General features: G+C 39.7%; 1 protein-coding gene across 3 annotated transcripts; it reads left to right on the top strand.

Annotated features, from left to right (window-relative positions):
• The first annotated feature begins 850 nt into the window (after positions 1-850).
• On the top strand, positions 851-21,912 carry chka (choline kinase alpha). Of its 3 annotated transcripts, XM_088298033.1 has the most exons (13): positions 1,190-1,338; positions 3,673-3,781; positions 4,334-4,394; positions 8,265-8,318; positions 11,873-11,986; positions 12,518-12,651; positions 14,601-14,705; positions 15,130-15,188; positions 15,295-15,382; positions 17,057-17,165; positions 17,262-17,368; positions 17,455-17,536; positions 19,216-21,912. In XM_088298033.1, the coding sequence occupies exons 2-13, from the start codon at positions 3,735-3,737 to the stop codon at positions 19,273-19,275; spliced, it is 1,020 nt and encodes a 339-aa protein (XP_088154159.1). In that variant the 5' UTR covers positions 1,190-1,338; positions 3,673-3,734; the 3' UTR covers positions 19,276-21,912. The 3 variants fall into 3 exon arrangements, with proteins under 3 accessions (XP_088154157.1, XP_088154158.1, XP_088154159.1); XM_088298031.1 differs by lacking the exon at positions 4,334-4,394 and having other exon boundaries at positions 851-1,338; XM_088298032.1 differs by lacking the exons at positions 4,334-4,394; positions 8,265-8,318 and having other exon boundaries at positions 851-1,338.

Genomic DNA, 21,912 nt, shown 5'->3' with positions numbered 1-21,912 from the left:
ATTTTATTTCATAAAACCTGAATCGTTCGTTTGTGGCTCTGTGATGGTTACAATTTTGTTTAATGCTGTTAGAATTATTTAAAAAAAACTGTTTCAGGTGACTCATGTTATGCGATATGTCAACTAAAACATGTTGGAAAAGCTAATAAAACTAGAACGCACTTATTTAAAACTATAATCATACTAAACTGTCAAGAAGGCTCGGTCAAAGATATTTTTGTACACTAGTATTAGAATCAATGAACAAAAACAGTGTGTGAGTGTGTTTACGCGTTCTACCACAGCACAGGGTTAATTAACTCTGACAAATGAGATTTCGGGACATTGTGAGTACAATAAAATATTTACAAACTGTGTTAATGCCATATAGCTTCACCCATGCAGTCAATGATATTACAATGCTGAGTTACAGATGTAGCTATTAGTCATGTTTGACAAGACGGACGACAACACGCTTCAAAATTAAGACTCATCTACTCTATTAATCCATTCACATTCTTAGCAGGTAAGAATAGATTAGATCTGTTCGTGTATTTATACCTTGTCTGATAGTTCAAAACAGCAAAATAAAATCGATGACATTCACTTATTTTAGTCAGCGAACCTAAATATTTTATGGGGGGGGGGGTTTAAACGTTGTCATGTGGATGGGTTTGTTACGTTTTACGTCATGTATGGTTGAAGTTGACAGCGGAAGTCGGGTTTGTTTGATCCAGCCCACAATGACCACCCTGCTGGGCTTTGTGTGAGCCAACCAACCAGAAGAGGAAATTGCCGTACGGGAGTCACGTGACAACCCCCCCGCCCTTCAGTCTTCGCTGTAAATCCACAACCCCCGTAACGTCTCACTCATTCCGGAGCAGTATTTCTCAGTGAGTGGCGGTGGTCTACAAAGCTTGAACGACACATTGCTATTTGTCGCAATTTTCCAAGTTAAAATTGGTGAAAACGTGAACACTTGTTGCTTGAAAATAAATTATACAGCGAGTCAAAGAAGCTTATCATTTTGAGAAGAAAACTGGTGAAAACCTGGTTTAAGCAAATTATTCGTCGTAGATTTTTTTCCCCCCAATTTTTTTAGTTTTTTGTTTAAAAAGCTAAAATGAAGACCAAATTCATCAACGGGGTTTCCTCTTCCCCCTCCATGTCGCTGGGTTTGTTGGTGACCGAAAACACTCTGCAGGTTCAGCCCGGTGCTCAGGAGGACTGCAAGGAGCTCGTCCGCCCCGAGACTCCCGACCAGGACACACGGTTTAATGCTTACCTATGGTGCAAAGAGTTCCTCAATGGGTCCTGGAAAACCCTGACGGAGGACGACTTCGAGATCTCCATTATAAGGTCCGTCTAGTTCTTTTTGTGTCGTTGCTTATCAATGTTATTCAAATCAAATGCGCATCCTTGAAACTGTGCACACTGGCACGGGGAGCAAATCAGTTGCTTTTCAATGTAACTTGAATTTACAGTGCCATACGTGTTTACTAAATACTTAAAACGGTGATAATGTTATATCCGTTAAGATGCACTCTATCTGTGACGTTAAACTAATTCACAGGCGACATTGGCAGTTACCCTCAAAGGGGCTTTATGATTTCGATCGCAATAGGACATTCCAGAATTGGAACAATTTCGGCACAACAACGAATAACAGGTCTATGTTATACACTAGTAATGTTTTCAAGGAAAACGGAATAAACCATCAATTCGTCCAGGTCAACCATCAGTGGTACACTTTTTTAAATTCATTTATTCATTGTATTGTATTTTTTGTTTAAAAAGTTTATTTTGGCGCAACCCACTTACAGATCCTCTGACACTTGGAAAAAATATTGCTGCCTGAATATATTAAAACTGAAATAAAATCTTGCATTATATAATGTTACACTTATTTGATTGTTAATTTGTTGTTGATTTTTAAGGGTTGGAATTTCCAATTTGGAAATAAATGCTGAAAGACCGTTTGCTCAAGAGTGCATGGTTGCTGTGTTTGCTGCTATTCTGACTGACTAATCAAGAACAAACCTGGCTATAAAATCTAGGCAGTGGTGGGAGCTCTCATGCTAGCGTTATTGGTCAATCGCCGGACAAAGAATCGACTGTCGCGACTTGTTTATTTATTTTTTTTACTTTTATTCCAGAATAATTTATTTGACAGTGATGTGTGGGTTGCCATGTTACTGTTCAATTGGCTACCTCATTAGCCACGGTTTTCAGGAATTGCCAGTCACAGGACTCAGGCGGGATGGGAGACAACAACTTTACTTATAGTACGGGATTGGCTCATCATGGTACAGGATAAAAAGCTCACGGGAGCAGATGGGAGTGCCATTATCCTGTAGTTGGGGAAACCTTGGACAGTCCAAGAGGAAGAGGAGGTAAAAAGCAGTTTTTTTTTTGTTTTGTGTGTCTTTTTTTTTAGTTTTATTTTTTAGTTTTTATGTAGCTGACCTCCAAAATGGTAATGGAAGTCATTCTGAACAAGAGCAGGACGGAATGTCATTGTTACCGGGATGGGGCGAGACAGGATTTATTTTTTTTCCCCCCTTGTAGTCCGAGACTGGACAGTATGGGATTTTTTCTGTGGGTGTGGGATGGTAGTGAAAATCCAGTCCTGTTTCACCCTCAAATTCTGACCTCCAGCAAACATTACTTCATAATTTCCTTTTTTATATAGATAATAATCAATTAAATAATAATCTTTATAGCATTTCATAGTTATCACTAACTAACTTCATGAAGGGTGATAACGGCATCGGCATCTCTTCAAGTAGTCAGTACAAATCACATCGTATCATGTGACGATTTTTAGAATGAATAAATTAATGTCATAATAGTTCTAGATAGATAAATATGTTTTATAATTTTTATACAATTTATCCTGTATATTTTTAAAATATTTATAATTTTGTAAATTATGTTTTGCCATTCTCAGTCTGTATCCTTAGGGTCGCCATTGTGGCGTGACGTCACATTGAATCCGGTTAGTGAAGTTGCCTCCTGTTTTTTTCTTCTTATTTCGCAACTCGAACCTCTCAGGTCAAAGGGGCATTCCAGTGCACACTTTTGATCGGAGGGCAGAAAAGTCCGACTTCCTGCGGGCCAATGATCAGATTCTTCCTGATTAAGGGGCCACTGTTGCTAGGAAGAATTAATTGGGGCTCACTCATAACTGCCACATATTTTAATGGCAATTTGTTTTGTAATAGTCACCAACATAGCTGTTTGAATGGAAAACTCGAGTCTTGACAGAAAACAGTATTCCAAAGTCACCGCCATCAATGATGATATAGGTTTTAATGTAATCACTATTCTGTTGTGTTTGCTTTTGGCTTGTCCCATCTGGGCTCATACAGTCACTCACTCAAGTGTATCTTTGATGCAATTTTACGCCGAATGAGCTTCCTGAAGTAAACCAACCATTTGTCCAGGCTTGGGGCTATTGTGATATTGGGGAACTGGTTGGGAATTGAACCCACGCCATCTGTGTGAATGGCAGGCATGTGTTAACACAAGCACTGCAAAAAAAGCCAAATTCTACTAAGTCTGATAAGAAAGAAAGAGATGCGGGGGGCACAGACTGATTGATCTGGTTTAGTAATGTGTCGTCCTCATGCAGTGTTGCCATTGGTTCATTCTGATTTATTTATAATACTGACTTATTTTTGTGTCTTCCAGGGGTGGGCTGAGTAACAAGCTCTTCCTGTGTAGCCTCCCAGACAGTGTGGACACTATTGGGGATGAGCCAAGAAGCATTCTGCTGCGCCTTTATGGGGCCATCCTGCAGGTGGGAGCCTTCTCTATTATTGTAAATTGTCCAACAGCTCATGGCTGTCTTTTCCTTGGTCACAGTCAAAAATGGGCTAAGCTCTTCACAAGGATGCATTCTTGCATTATGAGCCTACACACACTTTGGAATCTTTAATTGGTGCAGTACTGTCAATCACAAATGTAGTAATAACTGTACGCAGTTTGTTAACTAAATTGGCATGAATGTTGTCTTGTCTGCCTTTAGGACAGATACTCCTCTTGTATCTGCTCGAACAACATGTTGTTGCTTTATCCAGACAAGAAACAAACAAGAGGTGATCACTGTAGCAATGTGATGGGACACAGAGAGAAGAGGTGGAAGGGCTATATGGTAGTGGGTGCATGTGTTGGGCTTGTGTGTGTGCGTGCATGCGCGCACGCGCGCGTGTATCTGAAGGTCATAGTGTCTGCATGCATGCGCAGTGATGCCTTCACTCCTGTTGTGTTTGTGTGTTTACGCACGTGTTAGCCATTGTCGTACATAGTGATGTACCCCCATGGCTGTACATGCATGTGTTCTTTGCCGTAGGCTTCCCAAAGGAGCGTGCCTTGGGCACTCTTGTTCCCTGTTGAACCCACCCAAAAACACGGTACAGTATGAGATCTCTGAAATCTCAGACTAATACAAAGTCGTATTACACACTCATATAGCACAACCCTGACCGCCAACATTAATAAGTTTCAGTGTGGTGAGAGAACAATGTGTTAAACTCCTTTCCTATCTTTTTCTTTTCTGCTCTAAACATCCAAGTCATCGTACTCGGGCAGACACCTCGAGCAACTTTTGAAACATGTTTAAAGTGAGTGGGGGGTTTAGGATAATTGCACGATTCAATGCTATTGCCCAGCTAGAAAAACAACTCAACAAAACTTTATTTTGAGATTATTTAATCAACAACAGAATATTTTATATATTTTGCAAAGCGGAGGTGTAGCATTGGATTACTCCTTGTTGCACATATTGTGTAGATTGAAGTTTCCAACAACCAGAGCTGGGCAGTCCGTCCCGGGGTGGAAACGGTCCAGCCCTGCCGGATGCTCATTTTTGGGCGGTACGTGACAATTAAAAAAAATAATAATAAAAGGGTTCGATTAGCAAAGGCCGGAGGTTGATTTTAGTCCGGCCCACGAATCAGCCTTTGTTCATGTGATGTAACTACTCGCGAAATGGACAAACGACAAAAATTGCCTCAGAATGCATTAAAAGCGCCAATGCCAACTGTTTGTCTGTGAAGAGATGTGAGACAGCAGTGCACGTTCAAGTGTGCCTATATTTCCTTAATCTGACGTCACGTAACCCACGCCTCCCATCTGATACTGGGGCATACCATTACAGGACGGGGGCAAGACCATTATCCCTACTCCACCAATTATGTGTACTTACTTGCATTGGGCACGTTCATGAAGAAGAAGAAGGAGGAGACGAATAAACCCATAATAAGGTGAGCGGATTTGAATAGTAAATTAGCCAGCTATCCATCCATCCATTTTCTGTATCGCTTCCCCTCACAAGGGTCACGAGGGTGCTGGAGCCTATCCCAGCTATCTTCGGGCCTGAACTGGTTACCAGCCAATTGCAGGGCACACATAGACAAACAACCATCCACGCTCACACTCATACCTATAGGGGCAATTTAGAGTTTTGAATCAAGGCGTCATGAATGTTTTTGGAAATGTGGGAGGAAACCGGAGTACCCGGAGAAAACCCACGCAGGCACGCGGTAACATGCAAACTCCACACAGGAAGGCCAGAGTTCGGCCGGAATCAAACCCACGATCTCTGCACTGCGACATCGTGCTAAGCAGTCGGCCACTGTGCTGCCCATTAGCCAGCTAATGATTTTTTTAAATAAACGTCTCTCAGCCGATAAGAGAGTGTCACAATTAAAGATGGCCAGGACACTTAAACTATGTCATGATCAAAGTGTGCATCATGTCACTCACATTTGCTAGCTGCGTTTGATTGTAAACAATGTAATCAACTACAGTTTCCGACCAGCCGATAGTTTGTCCATTGGCCAGTAACAGACATGTATAAGAATTAGTTAAATTATCCTGTCCCAATTGGTGCGCTCTCACTCTCTCTTTCTCTCTCTCTCTCTCACTCGCTCTCCCACTCTTTCTCTCTTTCGCTCTCTCTTTCACTTGACTTAATTTTAGTGGCAACTCTCGTCCCTCTCCAAATTTCCTCCCTGATGCATTATCCATTGAATGGACATTGTCCTTCTCCACGCTGGCCTTAGCTCTTCTCTTTAGAAGCATTGTAGTTGCATAGCAAAAGCATAGCAAAAGTAATAAAAGTAAAGGCGCACAACAGTAAGCCATCTGGCTGAATGCAATTGGTACAGTTGTCACTCTACTCATTACACAGAAGCTATTAGTTCATGGATTTTGACACAGCCTACACCGAGTTCATGACCGCAGCAGTCGTAAGGCCGACACATCCCACATTATGCCAATAACACAACCAAACCACTCCAAAGTTAACCATTTTTTCAACCACTTCAACGTGTATGGTATCATCAGTGCTGGGCACTTGACCCTTTTTTTGCCGGTCAATACAATACAATACAATACAACACAACTTTATTCACATAGTGCATTTCACAACAGCTGGAGCTGTAACAAAGCGCTTTCCACATGGTGTAATATAAATTAGCGGAAATTAGTTGTGACCTTTCTTGATTTGACTTGTCATATCCTATGCTGCAGACTGAAACATCTATTGCAAGTGCTCTGGTCAGTCCCCCGCCCCTGGGCCGCGTTCTTGGTACGGTTCCAGCCTGGACCCTCCGTCCTTATTCCTAAAAATTGTCGCCAGCTGGATCCCATTCGGCCCTCTGACCGCCCCCCCCCAAAAAAAATAAATAAAAAGAAATTGCCCGAGCATGACGCCACCCTGGGAGATGTCAGAATAAGGAATTACAGGCACGCTTGAATGCACACCGATTTCTCACATTGCTTCATACGCATGACGCTTTTGACGCGTTCTTAGGCAATATTTGTTCTTTTCCCATTTCTCGAGTTCGCCATGCTACAATCAACCTCCGGCCTTTGTTAATCGAACCCTTTTTTAAAAATTGTCACCCCCCGCCCCAATAATGGGCGTCCGGCAGGGCCTGCCCGATCCGTCCCCGGGACGGACTGCCCAGCTCAGGGCATCATATGCAAGTACTCTTCAGCCGAAATAAGACGGTATGTAATATCACAATTATCATGGCCATAACCATGTTTTGGTTCAAATCCCCCAACCAAAAAAAAATATCCCAGATACACAATCTAAAAACATGATCAAATGTAAAATTCACAATCCCTATCCAAGCAATGTATAATTAATATAATGCTTAATCTTAATCTCATAGACAAAGTTTATCGTTGGATTTTTGTCAACGAATATAAGTGACCATTCACAAGCTTTCCCTGCTCAAGACTCCAAAAGCTGGTAACATGGGCGAGGTATTCGACTTGGAGACTAAAATTAGGGATACTTGCACTTCAGCATGAATTCCCTGCGTTCTCTCCACACGAGGAATGCATGGACACAGCCTCTGGTTGTGGTTTTCCCATTGGTTATGTGCAAATTGTCACATGCATATTTTATCTCGACCTGTCTCTCGCTATCACTTTCTCTCTCCTTAAAGAATGACTGCATCCTCAGCAAAACATATTTTGCTCAATACACGATGAGCAATAATTAAGATTTCAAACTTAGCTGTCCATACACTTGAGTAAAAAGCTTTCAAGGGCTTGTGTTGTTCTGACGTGTTGGAAGTACTGACAAAAAAACTGAAAACAAAACTGCATCCCAGTTGGCTGAGTATTTAAGTTGAACACATTCTGTCATCAAGCCATTTGCCCAATAATTTCAGGCTAGCTGAGACTCCAACTCGTTGATAACTGTTGGCTATGGACGTGCTAATGGGTCTAATCTAAATTTGGCTTTTATTGCCAGAGATGTCTGAGAGCAGAGACACTGTGTCCTTCACCAAGGTAACGGCAGCCATCTTCTGCAAAACAGTGTCTCATATTAGGAATTACCAGTGTTTAATCAAGAAGCTAATACGATTAAGGAAGTTTGATTTCATTGCCACAGTGCACAGCTACTAATGATTAAACAAACCTTACTTAGTCTTGAGATGGCGTTTCTCAGCAATGAAAATATGTGAGTGGTGTATTGCACCATGAGTAAATTCATAAAATGGATACAGATATTTTTAGGCCAGCATTAGTACATACATTCATTAAGATGGGTCAGAAAACACAACTTGATAGTACCTTCTGTCTTTTTCTGACTATTGCATTATGCATGAATGCAGCCATCACAGAGCATAAGCGTGTGCGTGTTTGTGTGTTTGAGCTCACACTATGTTGTCTGCGCCATGCGCATGGCTTGGTTTGGATGCTCATGGACAACTTCTCATGTATTCATGGATAGTTCTTCCTTTTTCTTGTGTTGATAGATGTCCTGTAATAAAGGGGAATCCCAACAGTCAAACAAAGAGAATCACTTTCAAGTAAGTAACAGATGACGGTGCCAATATAAAGTATGTTCCTATGTCCTTTGACAACCCATTCAACACTCAGCGTCCAGTGTTTCTCCAAACACTTTTCCCTTTAAATTCATAGTTCCCTTGTAGGACTGTGCCTTTATTTTTGTGCTTGAAGTCTTGTTTCGGGAAGTCATAGAGAAGACCACTTGTTTGTAACCATTTGGGTGATTGCACTTACTTTCTAATTCAACACCATTTCCTCTCGCACGTCTGTGCGGCACGACTGTATGCCGTTGGAGAATGTGAGAGTGATGGACTGTAAAAGACTTAAGCTCGGTGTGTGTGTGAGAAATAAATAAAATATTTGTTGGGGAAATATGTCTAATGCTTCTCAGAAAATTCCGTTTGGCGCGATAAGCATTGGATGACTCATCAAGAGTTATTTTTGAAAGAAGCCACATGAATGAGCTCAGTTTGCGATGGCAGCATGACGCACCCGCAAGCCTCACAATGACCTCGTAGTCACACAGAAGACCTCTCACATTGTGAGGGTGAATCACAGCCCCCTCCGTCATGTGATCAACATGAAGTCATTAGATTGTAAGCTCGAATGCTGGCAGTGCCATTGTCTATTTTATTTCCCATTCACCAAAAGTTGCTCAACACACGTTGCTGAAGTATGTTGCATGCGTTACAAACAGAAGCAATCCAAACACATGGACAGCAAATTGATCTAGAGAGCATGTAGGTAGCTCATTTGTGTAGTTTTGGTGGATTCAATGCCTTGCTCAAGAGCACTTGAACAGTTGGAAGCAAAATATTGTCTCTTCAACAACTGTTTCCAATGTCCTTGTTTTGGTCCACAGTGAGATTCAGAGCTGGAGTCCTTATGTCTCTGTAGCAAAGTCTCTAAAAGACTGAAGCACAGCTGCGTCCTTTTCTTGAGATAACTTAACCTTGATTGTCTGCAGTGTGTCTGGTCCAGGTAAATCCTATTTGTCTTAGAAGGAATCCTTTTGAGGTTACATGAGACTGCTCTGCAGCATATTTGTACCTTGTCATATAATTCAGTGACTTTTAGGTTCTCAAATTGGTTTCTGTGTCATGTTAAATGGAGTTATCATCTTTACCTCAACTGGCTTATTGACGCACATTATGGGACAAGTATGAGATAAGCATTGAGGTTGCTAGAGCAGCTGTCACATCGCTCACAGTGCACCTGCTGAAACACTCCAAGGTCAGCCACGTCATATCGCCGCATTGATATCAGACACAAGCTCTGATCCCAGAACATAAGTCAGCTTTCAGACGAGGATTTCATCAAATTCCACTGTCGAAAAGAGTGTGAGAAAGAAGGCAGACTGATGTAGGAATGGTAAAATTCTCTCAGTTTGACATCATAATTGTGATGTGGATAATATGACTAGCATAGTTCTCACTGTCGGCCTCCAGATATTAGAGGCGGAAAAAATGAATATTTTTGATGCCTCTTACATTGTTTGAAATGCTTTGTTTGCTCGTTATAATCACCACCTTTAATCAGAACAAAGAAACTGAGCACTTTACTTTATGTAGGATGGATGCAGAATCAAGCAGGCCAACTAGGATGTGTAACAAATAAGCACTCAGTAAAAAGAGCACGGAGCATTCATAAATGTGCCACCCAACTGAATATTTGTATCCTTAGGCTAAGAGTTGGCTGATATAATTCTAAGCACGGGAAGGTGATTATGAGATATTAGATAATGTACACTGGAGATTTCAAACTACATGTGATCAACCCTGCATAAGAGTATTACATAAGAATGGGGAGCTTACTCGGCAGTTGGCAATGATGAAAATGTGGTGTGCATGGTGACTAAATTATGTTACTTGTTAATGTTCTGTTGAGTATCCTGAAATAAACCATATGTATGTATTATTACAAAAAAAACTGATTATATAATTCAATGAATGCAGAACACACAGCAGAATAAATGACACTGGACTTGACCCAGTTAGTTGTATTTTTATTGATTTTGTCATTTGAGGTTGAGTCTGGTTGTTGAGAGGACATAACAGTTCTTCGACCTCTATGGCGTTGTACTTGCCCCTATATTTTGAATCTAGGTCAAATACAATTGATACAAAAGTTGACAACTGTAAATCTCATGGCTTAGTACATTGTCTTTTTGAAATCATTTGTGAAGATTGTCCATATCTTTTCTATTGTCTTTGTTAAAGATATATCGTTAAAGAAAAGGATTTCCTCGTAAACGGCATGAAATATTTTGTGATACATTTGTTGATGATGGTTGCTGGTTTGTGGGTGTGCCTCATAGGCTACACACTCTGAACTGAGGACCAGTTGCAATTACTGTACTACCACACGGATTTTTCTGATCTTGTTGCTTGTTGCTGCTGCTCGACAATATGCCTCTTTGAAATTCAGTTATTGTCCTTACGCTGCAAACGATGCAGTTTAATACAATTTGGCGTAACGTTTGAAGTTTCCTGTAAGGCAAGGCATCTTCCTGCTGGACAGTATTCTACATTCTCTGGCTGCTGGCCAAGGAATCCAGTAATCATCTAATGTTCACTCTTCTCCAGGTCATTCACTAAAGTCAAAGTGGCAGCACATCACTAATGACACTAATGACTACACTGAAAAACAGCTTCATTTTCACATGCCGTGTACATTTGGTCAGTTTGACAACTAGTACTCGAAAGACATTGCTGTGCATTTAAATGAGCTGTGAAACGAAGCTGTGAAGGAGAAGGGGCAAACCCCAAGATCAGAAGCAGTTTTTGCCGTTAAACCTTGGCTCTCTGGCGGAGTTCATTGAGTGTGTGTGGGTGTGTGAGATTTGTGTATCACCACGATAAAGGAAGAAAAATGAGCCTGTCTACTTTGCTTCAGGAGCTTCAACAGTGATTGGTGCTGTTGGTGGGCCAAGGCTTCTTGGGACTTGGAATCCATCTGCTGTGTTTCCCTCACTTCTGACAGGCGAACCCAACTAACCAGCAACTGGAGCGTGTTTTTTATTTTCTTGAACAGTACTTGATCATTTGTTGTTAGATTGAGCCGGCCATCAAATTTGTTTTGATATAGCTTGCAGAAATAGCTGTAGCAAATTAAGTGAACAAAATAATGTTAATTTATTAAGGAAACATTTTATTTAAAGATTGGAATTGTTTATTGCATGAGATGAAGTTAAATTCCTGGAAGACATCCACATAGAATGACAAAAGATATCGATGAGATGAGAACTGTCACATTTAAGAAAATCTGCTTTAGGGGATTCACTTGTGCTTATGAGAATTTTTCACTCTTGGTTGGTTAATACAAATTTTGGAACAATGCGTTTTTGTGACTTTGCGACTTTCGGCTTGTCCTATCAAAGGTTGCCACTGCGGGTTAATACCATGATAGTTTTTACGGCAGATGATTCCCAACTTGTTTTTTTACGTCCCGTTTTCTGAATGTCCTCTTTTTGTGTTCTTCAAGCATCATTTTTACAACACACAATGTGCTTGTTCATTAGTGCAATATCGGAGCGCTGCAAGTGTTACTTATGATTACTGCGTGTCTGTTTCAGGGAGCAGAGGCCATGGTCCTGGAGAGTGTGATGTTTGCAATCCTGGCAGAGAGGGAATTGGGACCTAAACTCTACGGTATTTTTCCTCAGGGACGACTGGAGCAGTATCTGCCTGTAAGTTGCCATTTATTGCTGACATGTACGTTTATGTTCATGGAAGGGAACCATGCTTGTTGCTATTGCGCTCTCAGTTTTAAGCATTCAAGCACATGGATTCTAAGTAGCTACATGACTCGTCATTTGTTGTTGGCTGGTAAAAAAAAATAAAAAAATACATTATTATATATTATGGTTGTATGGGAAAAAATGAAAAATACACAGAGTGTACACGACTTGATGCAGAGTCTAATGAGATCCCAAAACCGAATCAAATATTCTGTCTTGCAAAATACTAAATATAAAATTGACACTGTCAGAGAAGCGTTAATTGTTAATTGGTATAATTCTGGTTTTGAGGTAGTATAGGAGTAGTACCTTTGGTTTGCAGCTTTGTAGAATTGCACTTCATCATATGGAGATCTTTGTCTAGAATCGTGGGTGGCTGTTTTTGAGAGACTATGCTTGTATTTGCTTTGCTTATTATTTTGTAGCCAGTCAAAGAGAATATAAATTCATGCCTTTCAATAAAACATTATGTATTGACAGAGCCGTAAGCTGGAAACATGTGAGCTGAGTGACCCAGTCATTTCCGCAGAGGTTGCAGAGAAAATGGCCAAGTTTCACGGAATGAAAATGCCTTTCAACAAGGAGCCCAAATGGTTGTTTGGAACCATAGACAAGTAAGTTCCGAAACTTGTTCTGGGTTTTTCCTGGGTCAAATTGAGGCAAAGGTGGTATCATTCTGACTTAGCAATTGTGTGGTTGCTGTAGCCCAGACTGGCTCGATCAAACACTTTTTCAAGGAAGTATTTAAATGTATTTGTTATTGCAATTTTCTTCTTCTGAAATCATATTAATTGAAAATGTAAATTAGATAAACAGCAAACTGACGTCACTTTCTATTGGAAGTTTCTTCCATTTGTGTGTAGAGTAACAGCAAAATGCAACTTCACCATGTTTACTTTGAACTCTGGGCTTCACTAATTGACCAAAGTCTGCTGATCATAAGTGCCTGACAGGGTTTATATGCAATCAGCATTTCTTTGATATATTCAGGACCCAAACCATGTAGTGATTTACCGACCAGTAGCAGAATTGTAAAATCTATTGTACAGCTGATTGGGAGCCAGTATAAAGCCTTTAGGACTTTCCCGACAGAAGATAGCCGTTGATTATTTGCTGTAACTGAACAAATTTCATAAATCTGTTGTAGTTTTTTGATCCACTGTATTACATTCTGTCATGGTACAGTAATTGAATTCTTCCTGGGTGATTTTAAGTGCTGCATCATTTTGTAATTTTCCTGGTTTGTGGTGATGTTTGACTGATGGATTCCACTTTTTCACTAAAGTGGCAAGCAAATTTATTGCATTTACGTATCTGTTGAGAGGAGCTCTGTCGCTATTTGAATTGGGGAATTTATGAGTTTATTGTTGAGGTTCTTTCTCATACGTTTCAGAGATTTTACAGACTCTTTGTTCAAATGACAAAAGAAATTGTACAGGTCAAGATGATCTTGGAGCTTAGCTTTCCTGCACATTGGTTTCAAAGTCTTTATGCCTGTCGTGCACCTCCAAGGTGTTTTAGGTCGGCATGAAATGGTTTTAGTTTTAATAGGACATTAAATTAAAATTGAGATTTTCCAAGTGAATTTATACAGAACTTCATGTTAAAGAATTTGTCCCAATATGACTACTAGAACTATATTGAATTTGTATTTTATATTTTTTTTATTTATTTATTTACCAACAAAGGCTATGGCTATAACATACTGTATTATAATGCACGTCCAGTAGTTTTCCTACATGCTGTAGATCCAAAATATGACGTGGCAATTTGGCTGGTTGAAAAAAAAAAAATCTGATGACACATTCTGTCTCCTCTTTAAATGTGTGTTATGTATGTACAATTAGTAAACACAGCCTGAACTACTTTGAAATCACTGCAAAGTCAACATTCCCCACTTTTAAAGATAACATGTCTAGATTCCGAAAGCTTCGTCGATATCTTGTAATTCCGTTTGAACTGACCCAAAGTTTGTCTGGTAGTTGTTTACAAAGATTACACTGTGCAATTGTTGTCCAAGTGTAGTGACAAAGTCCATCGTCCTGTTCCACTTTTCTTCATGGAAAGTTTCAAAATAGGATTTTATGACGTGTGAGGTAGTAATATAGTTCTCATATTACATGTATGTTGCGACATGATTGCTGTTTCATTTTCGATCACTCAGTGCAAATAATTAATAATCTTCCAACCAAAAGATGAATCGATTGTATTTGTTGCGACAAAATGTTCATCACATATAACAGAAATAATTGTAAGGGAACAAAAAAAGAATAATTCTGTCGTTTTACTCATAAAGGTGTGTTTTAGACGAAACACGATTCAGATGTGATAGGTCTGCATTTAAGCAAAATGTATCAGATATTAATAGTGCTGTTTGTAAGTACGGTAATCTCTGTCGCCACTGACACATCCTCAAAAGCTCAAAATATGTCCCGATCTGTATGTGACAACCACTTGCAGTATATCAACATGCAAGTATTATGAGATGTCTGGGCCTCACTCTGCCCATTTTTCTGCTAACTACATAATAGAGGAGTAAATGTGTCGTTGTGTTTGTCATCAGGTACTTAAGCCAAGTCATGAGGCTCAACTTCACCCGAGAGTCTCACTTGCGGCGTTTCAACCACTTGCTCAGCTACAACCTACTGCAGGAGATGGATTGGCTCAAGTATGTTTTTCTTAGTCTAATTGAAAATGTGGGTATGTGAAGGTCTTTTCCATTCGGTACATTTTGCTATCTGCCAACAAAAGTTAAAGGAACATCAAGAAAGCGAGGATGTATAGTCAACTACAGAATTAATATGTATTACCCATTGTTGTGGTGAAAATGTGAACCTTAATGTCACCAGATGACAAAACAACACATTGGTCATTGGAGCTCTCTGAATATTTAAGCTCATTATGTTCATTAGTAGGTGATTAACTTGATGACGCTGGTGTATGGTGTCATACGTTCCTCTATCCAGATGACATTTCCAATACTGATTATGTTTGTGGGCAGTCCGCAAAAATATGTAATGAAAAAAATCCTTTACCAGCAAGCTGATCAAATGCAGCTAATGCAGAATAACACTGGTTCTGTCTGTGTTCAGGTCTCTGCTGGAGTCCACCTACTCGCCAGTGGTGTTTTGCCACAATGATTGTCAAGAAGGTAATATTATGCAGATATGTCTAGTTTGTGCAAACTAAACAATGTAAAATCTACATCAAGGTGACAAACAGTCAGCAATATAAAACCTTTGGATTTGTTGCTTTAGGAAACATCTTGTTACTAAAAGACCACCAGCAGTTGGACAAACAGAAGCTGATGCTCATTGACTTTGAGTACAGCAGTTATAACTATAGGTATGTATGCACACGCCTCACAAATTGTGAGACACTCAAGTTCCCAATAGGGAATAAAAATCTTTCTTTTTCTCTCCTCTGAAAAATAGATTTTCTACTTTTTATGATCCGAGTATGTCATTGTTGCATCGTCCATTGTCATAGCATAGTAACACTTCGTTTTGTGTCATTAAGAATTGAGATCTGCACATGATAGAGAAATAGACCGCTAAAAGCCCAGACATAACCTCGATGCTCAGCAGAATTCTAGATTGATGGTGCAAAGGAGAGGGGAAAAAGTACACCACCTGGCACCCAGCCTGGATGGAATCAATATATCCTCACAGCAGTCATAATTCATGGCCACCTTACGGCTTCCGATGTCAAAATACTTGCTGCAGTTGTTATGTAACCAGAATTTGTCAGGACAGCAACAGTGTGGATGCAAAGAGAGGCAGTATCCAGTCCTAATGCAATGACGGTGCATTATGCTTGCCGTGCTGTTTTTAAAGAGGCAACAGTCTTTTTCTTGAGAACATGTGTATCATTGTTTACGGATCTCAAGGGTAAAGCGAATTGCTTACACTGGTCGTGACTCACAGTGAGAGACAGACAAAGCTTTCATTTTTTCCCACAGTCCTTTTGGCCCATCCCCCTGCTGTACCCCTCACCCCTCCCTCGGGCAGCCCCTTTAAGGCTCCTCATATACTGTGGTCATGTGACATACTGTACACAAATGCCATACCACGTGCATAAACTGGGAGCATTTGTTCTTGAATTTATCGTGAAGAACGCGCCTTGAAATGAACACACAATCTTACTACAGTATAGTGGGTATATTTTACGTTTGTCCACTGTGATGTGACCTAGTTTGGAGCAGAAGGCTGCGAGGATACAACCGCGTTGTCATGGCTCCTCAGCCGCTATCTGCTAATGAATAGATTGCATTTAAATACAAACAGTTGAAACAAATAAATCTGTTAGAATTTGACACCATGGGCATTAAATAGCATGGAATTGGGCTCCAAACAGTTTAAATCTAACATTTTTGGGCAGACAGGAACTTAATTGTGTTAAATGAATGAGGAACGATTCTGCCTTTGATGATGTCAGCGCTTTGGGTGCATTCACAGGTGCAGGACACTTACCGTAATCTGAGAAGTACTGTCATTTATGTACATGTGCAAATGGTACTTGTACACAAATGCCAGTATCTATGTAATCAACAGTGAACGAAAAGGGACAGTCTCAACATGTTTTATAAAAGTTCACAACCAGATATTACCCATAATTAGTTGGCAGTTTTTTGTTGAGTTTGTGGAAGTTTTGTTGAACCTTTTGTGGAATTAGCCTTCCAGGACATCTGTTGTGTTTCTGTTGATGTTAACAGCTCCAAGCCACGGGGCTTCAGCACAGGGAGCCTAACAACAAAGACGTGAACCTCGATGAAAAACAAGCGCACATGCTCTCCTCTAGTGGGGGAAAGTGTATGAAAACACATAGAGCGAGTTGCACGTGGGACTGTTATTAATGCATTAATGTTGAGCTCAGTAACAACATCCTTATTGACCCCTTGCTACAATAAATTACTGATGCCCTATGTGAAGAATTTGACAGATTTAGTATGATATGGCACATTTTTGGTATTTTCACTGCAACGTAAATTGTCTGAGCTAGATTTTTCATTTGTTGCAGGGGATTTGATATTGGCAACCATTTCTGTGAGTGGATGTATGACTACAACTGTGACGGGTTTCCTTTCTACAAAGTGAATGCTCAGGCTTATCCTTCCAAGGCTCAGCAGGTGTGTGGGACATAGTGTAATGAACTTTTGCCTTGAACACACTGGTTGTTTCCGCATCAAATTTGACCTAAGCGACCTTGTGACGTCTCTGTACAGCTTCACTTCATCGAAAATTACCTGCGGGCGTCCGATCAAGGATTCGACAACTTAAGTCAAGAGGGCCAAATGAAAATGAAGGAGGAGCTTTACGTGGAGGTCAACAGGTAAGAAAACTGACCTCATTTGTTTTTGTAAGACGATTCATTAGAAAGGCAAGACATGTGTCTGTGTACTTTGCTTTGGACAACAGGTTCTCCCTTGCATCACACTTCTTTTGGGGCTTGTGGTCTATCATCCAGGCCCGCCTATCCACCATCAAGTTTGGATATCTGGTGAGTGATGCAATTTACAACTTGTACACTTTTATTTGGTAAAATCTTAAGAAAGGCAACTGAACATGAATTGAGCACAAAAAATACACAGTAAGCACTATTAACCTGCAGAGTGGGTCAGTTGATATTTTTGAACTGGCCGTCATAGGTCAGGTCAGGCTGCCATGTCAACTAACAAGTCTAAATGTTTGTAGTGTTTCACATTGCACTCTAATTTGTGTGTCACGCTCTCATAAACTCAGCGGTCAAATCAATCGAACAGCTGCAGTCTGCGGTCATAATAGCTGAAAGGGAATAGACCCAAGTCACTGATGGTGTCGTGGTTCACTTGCCTGACTTGTGTGCGGGCAGCGTGAGATCGGTCACCATTCAGTGATGGTGTCGGTGTGTGCCCTGTGACTGGCTGGCGACTAGTTCAGGTTGAGGTGTGCCTTTTTCCCATCGTCAGCTGGGATAGGCTCCAGCACCCCTGTGACCTTGTTCAGGATGAGCGGTGTGGATGATGACACACGACACATGAATAGACCCCAATACAGATTAAAAAAAAAATCCCTAGGAAACAAAATCTAACGGATCCTACATGATCCTGTCAAATATCCATTCAATACATTTTATTTGTACACTGCCAATTCACAACATTATCGGAGGCTCTTTCTATATGGAACAAGATTAAAAATCATGTAAAATGTATTTTGTTATTTAATAAAGTGAACTCTATTCAGAAACACAAATGTATCAAATAGAATGGCAAAAGTATTAAATATAAAACTGGTTATACTGAATAGGTTTGCAATGAAAAGTGGTTTGGAGCATGTTTTAAATGAGAAAATACATAAACCATGATCGCTAATATTAATACAATAGAATACAATACAACTTCATATAGGTAAATGCAAAACAACCCCTCCCAATTGTATTTATTGTTTGCCTGTTTTCGCGGTGACGTTGTGCAGTATATGTTTTTTTAATGGGTGTATTGAATGCACAACATGAGGAAATATATTTCCAAATATTACATACATTCACAGTCATTACCGTATGTAAACCGGCAATCACAGTTAGCACACCTGCCTCACAATCAAGAGACCAGGGTACCAATTGGAACATCTCTTTGCGGCATTTGGATCTTGTACCAGTGCTCCGGATTCCTCTCACATCCCATAAACATGCTGCTTAGGTTAATTAGAATCAGATTCAGAATGCCCTTTATTGTCATTATACTCAGAGTACAACACGATTGGGGACTCGATGCATGAACGTGAACAGTTGTCCATGTGTGCCCTTTTATTGACTGCCGACCACTCCAGGGTGTACTTCGCCTCTAACCAAAAGACAGCTAAAAAAAATGTTGCAACTCCTACGACTTACACCCTTCACCTGATTTTAAAATGAATACCCTCAAATTAAATCTGGAAGCACATCTTGTTCATTTCCTTTCATATCCATTGTGATGGTGTTTAAAGCATAAAAGATGAAGATTGTGTCCCTGTCCCAATATTTAGAGGGCTGACTGTAGGCTCCAATTACCCTCAACCATAATGAAGGGGGTATAGTAAATGATTCTTGTGATTTATAGTAAACTTAATGATGGTATTTTACAATACTGATTTCATAAGTGCAAAGTGAATTATATACACCGAAACGTCTAATTTGTTTTTTGTTTTTTTTTCCATATGTAGGAGTATGCCCTGGACAGATTTGATGCCTACTTCCAGCAGAAGAAAATGTGGGGTGTCTAAAGGAGTGAGAAGATCAGACAATCTTGTGATCTGAGCGAGGTCATACTAGCTGATACAGATTCCATGCTTTACTTACACTCTTCCACAGGACTATTTGCTGGCTGCTGTTGGTGCCGGTGGTGCCAAATTGAATAACAAGTCCGGGTGTTTCTCTAACCCCAAATACCGCTGCAGCTCAAAGTTTCAACTGCTCGCTGACGAGTAATCTTGTCAGGGCTATCTCTGCTTTTGCATTGCTCAGTGAATATAACTAATATAGGCTATGACTGAAGCAGGTCAAAAATGGATTTCAGTTGAAGCAAAAACTGGACGCATTAACATTGCATCAATGTATATGTATTGATCATTCTGTGGGATAGAGCCAAAATGTGATCTTTTTGTGGTAGATTTCTGCTTATATTATATATAAACCTCCAAGTACCAGTAACCTGGCCCTCTCTGTTACTAATGGACCGTCTTGCTGGTGAAATTATGACTTGCCATTATACAGTTGGTATAGATGCAATTTGGGGTTTTAATGGCGGTATTTGCCATGTTGTTTAGGCCAGGCAAAGGGATTATGTTGAATTTCAATGTATATGAATTGTTCCGGGTTGAAAACGATCCGATTCAAATCATCATTGTGAAACCGTGGTATATTATACAGTATTATATTTGCCGTCATTGTATATAACAGGACATTGGGACACTTATCGTGTGAACTTGAGAAAGTAGTGACAGCTCAACAAAAAAACATCATTCCATCTATGTGTTACTTTGATAAATTGCTGCCTTAATCTCCATTGGTAATTGGGGAATCCATGCAATAGAAAAATGTTTTGATTTACAAGATATTTCCAGTTACATGGTAAATTAATTAGGTATAAATGATTGTTCTCAATTCTATGCCAGGTCAGTATAGTATCGGGTGCAGAAGTAAGAAAAAATGACAGTCTGCTTCTATGTCCTTAAACTTGTGCATTTTTGGTTTGGACATGAGAAAACAAAACCTAATTGTATTTTAAATTGCTCAATTGTCGATACTGATGAGAGAGCTATCAAGGAAATGCAAACAAACATACCGCTAATCTTGGAGAATGCATCTTTGATGCTCATTATTCTGAATCATCTTTATCAGTCATCTGCTTTATTTAATATTTTACAATAACTGTTGAAATGCTTTCTACTTGATGTAGTTTTGTGCTGGAAGCTGTGCAATTACCTCAAAAGGTTGATGGACTTGCAGTTCGTCACAAATGCATTAGACCACCTGAAGTACTTTTTGGGTGGTGGTCTAATACATTTGATTAGCGCTGTATCCATACAACAGTCTACAGTCGCGTCTGACTTGTGAGCCACTTAGTTTAATTTTGGAAGCCCCCAAAATGTGATCCTGTGAAGGGTACCGTCAGTGTTACCTCATGTTGTTTATATAAGAGTCGTTGCTCTTAATATGTGTGATTTATGCACAGAATACAGGGAAATGACGGCCATCATCATCTACTGTATACGCCAGTTGTCTGATGCTGGAACTATCCAGATGTCTTTGAATGTCCAGTGTAGCACTTTTGATCTCAAAGGACAGGAGAGAAAAAAAAATGTACTTCAGTGTTATACTGGGATTTATTTGATTTCTTTTTCATGCTTTTTTAAAGTAGTTTAATTATGCTTCTTTTTTAACTTTGTGTATGTTTGTTGTTAACATGATTTGGAGATTCTATGAGACTAAGGTTGCATCAGATTATTGTCCATGATACGAAAAAAATATATATTTTGGGTGTTTTCACATGTGGAAGTATGAGCCAAGTTTTATTCTTTTGTTATATTTAATAGAATTTGTTAGTTTTTTTGGGGGGGGTTTTGACATTCCATTATATATCCTCATATACAGTTATAAAGACCTCCATCCCTTCACTCAAGTATTGTACAGTCATCACAATTCTGAATGAAATGTTGTGTACCATATTGGGAGCTAGTGGGCTACTGTTTATTTAGCCAAGGACCTCCAACCTAACAAGTGCCACAAGCCTTGAACGTCATTAAGTCACACTAAGCTATCACGTCTTTAATTGGATCAACTACACAAAGAGCAAAGTTCAGTCCCTTGTTTCGGGCAACTCCCTCCTTAAAATTTAAGTTTGCGTCAAACCTAAACTTGAGGTTAGAGCTTGGCCAACCACCCCAAAAGTGTTATTCCTATTGAGGCAAAAGTTTTAATAGCTTAAGTGCTTATTTTAATAACACTAGTTCATGGTTTGTTAGACAATTTTATCATGTTTTTTTTTAAATCCTAGACTGTATTGATTTTTGCCACATTTTTACAAAGTTGCTTGGTAATTTTATTATATTTCCATGTTATGTTAAAAAATATATTTTTTGTTAGTGCTCAATATATGTGCATATTCATGTTCATTCTGGGCCAACTCGCTCCAACAGAAACAAAATAGTAGTAAACACACTCACGCCTTGTAATGTTCACTAACTAAACTTGTGATATACTTGCAATACACGTTGTGGATTTGGTGACATTCAGTAAAACATTGATGAATTCTGAAAAACTTTGGAGTTCAACTACTGCCACACAGAAAGCATGAACCTCCTCACTTGTATTTCTGCTTTGCATAAATAAAATAAAAGCAAAACGTATGGCTATGGCAA

The sequence above is a fragment of the Idiotropiscis lumnitzeri genome, chromosome 6 (genome assembly GCF_059441095.1).
Source record: "Idiotropiscis lumnitzeri isolate Australia: NSW breed Sydney's pygmy pipehorse chromosome 6, RoL_Ilum_1.0, whole genome shotgun sequence".
Taxonomy (NCBI): Eukaryota; Metazoa; Chordata; class Actinopteri; order Syngnathiformes; family Syngnathidae; genus Idiotropiscis; species Idiotropiscis lumnitzeri.
The sequence above is the reverse complement of the archived record's forward strand: the minus strand, read 5'-3'. Positions and strand labels throughout refer to the sequence as shown.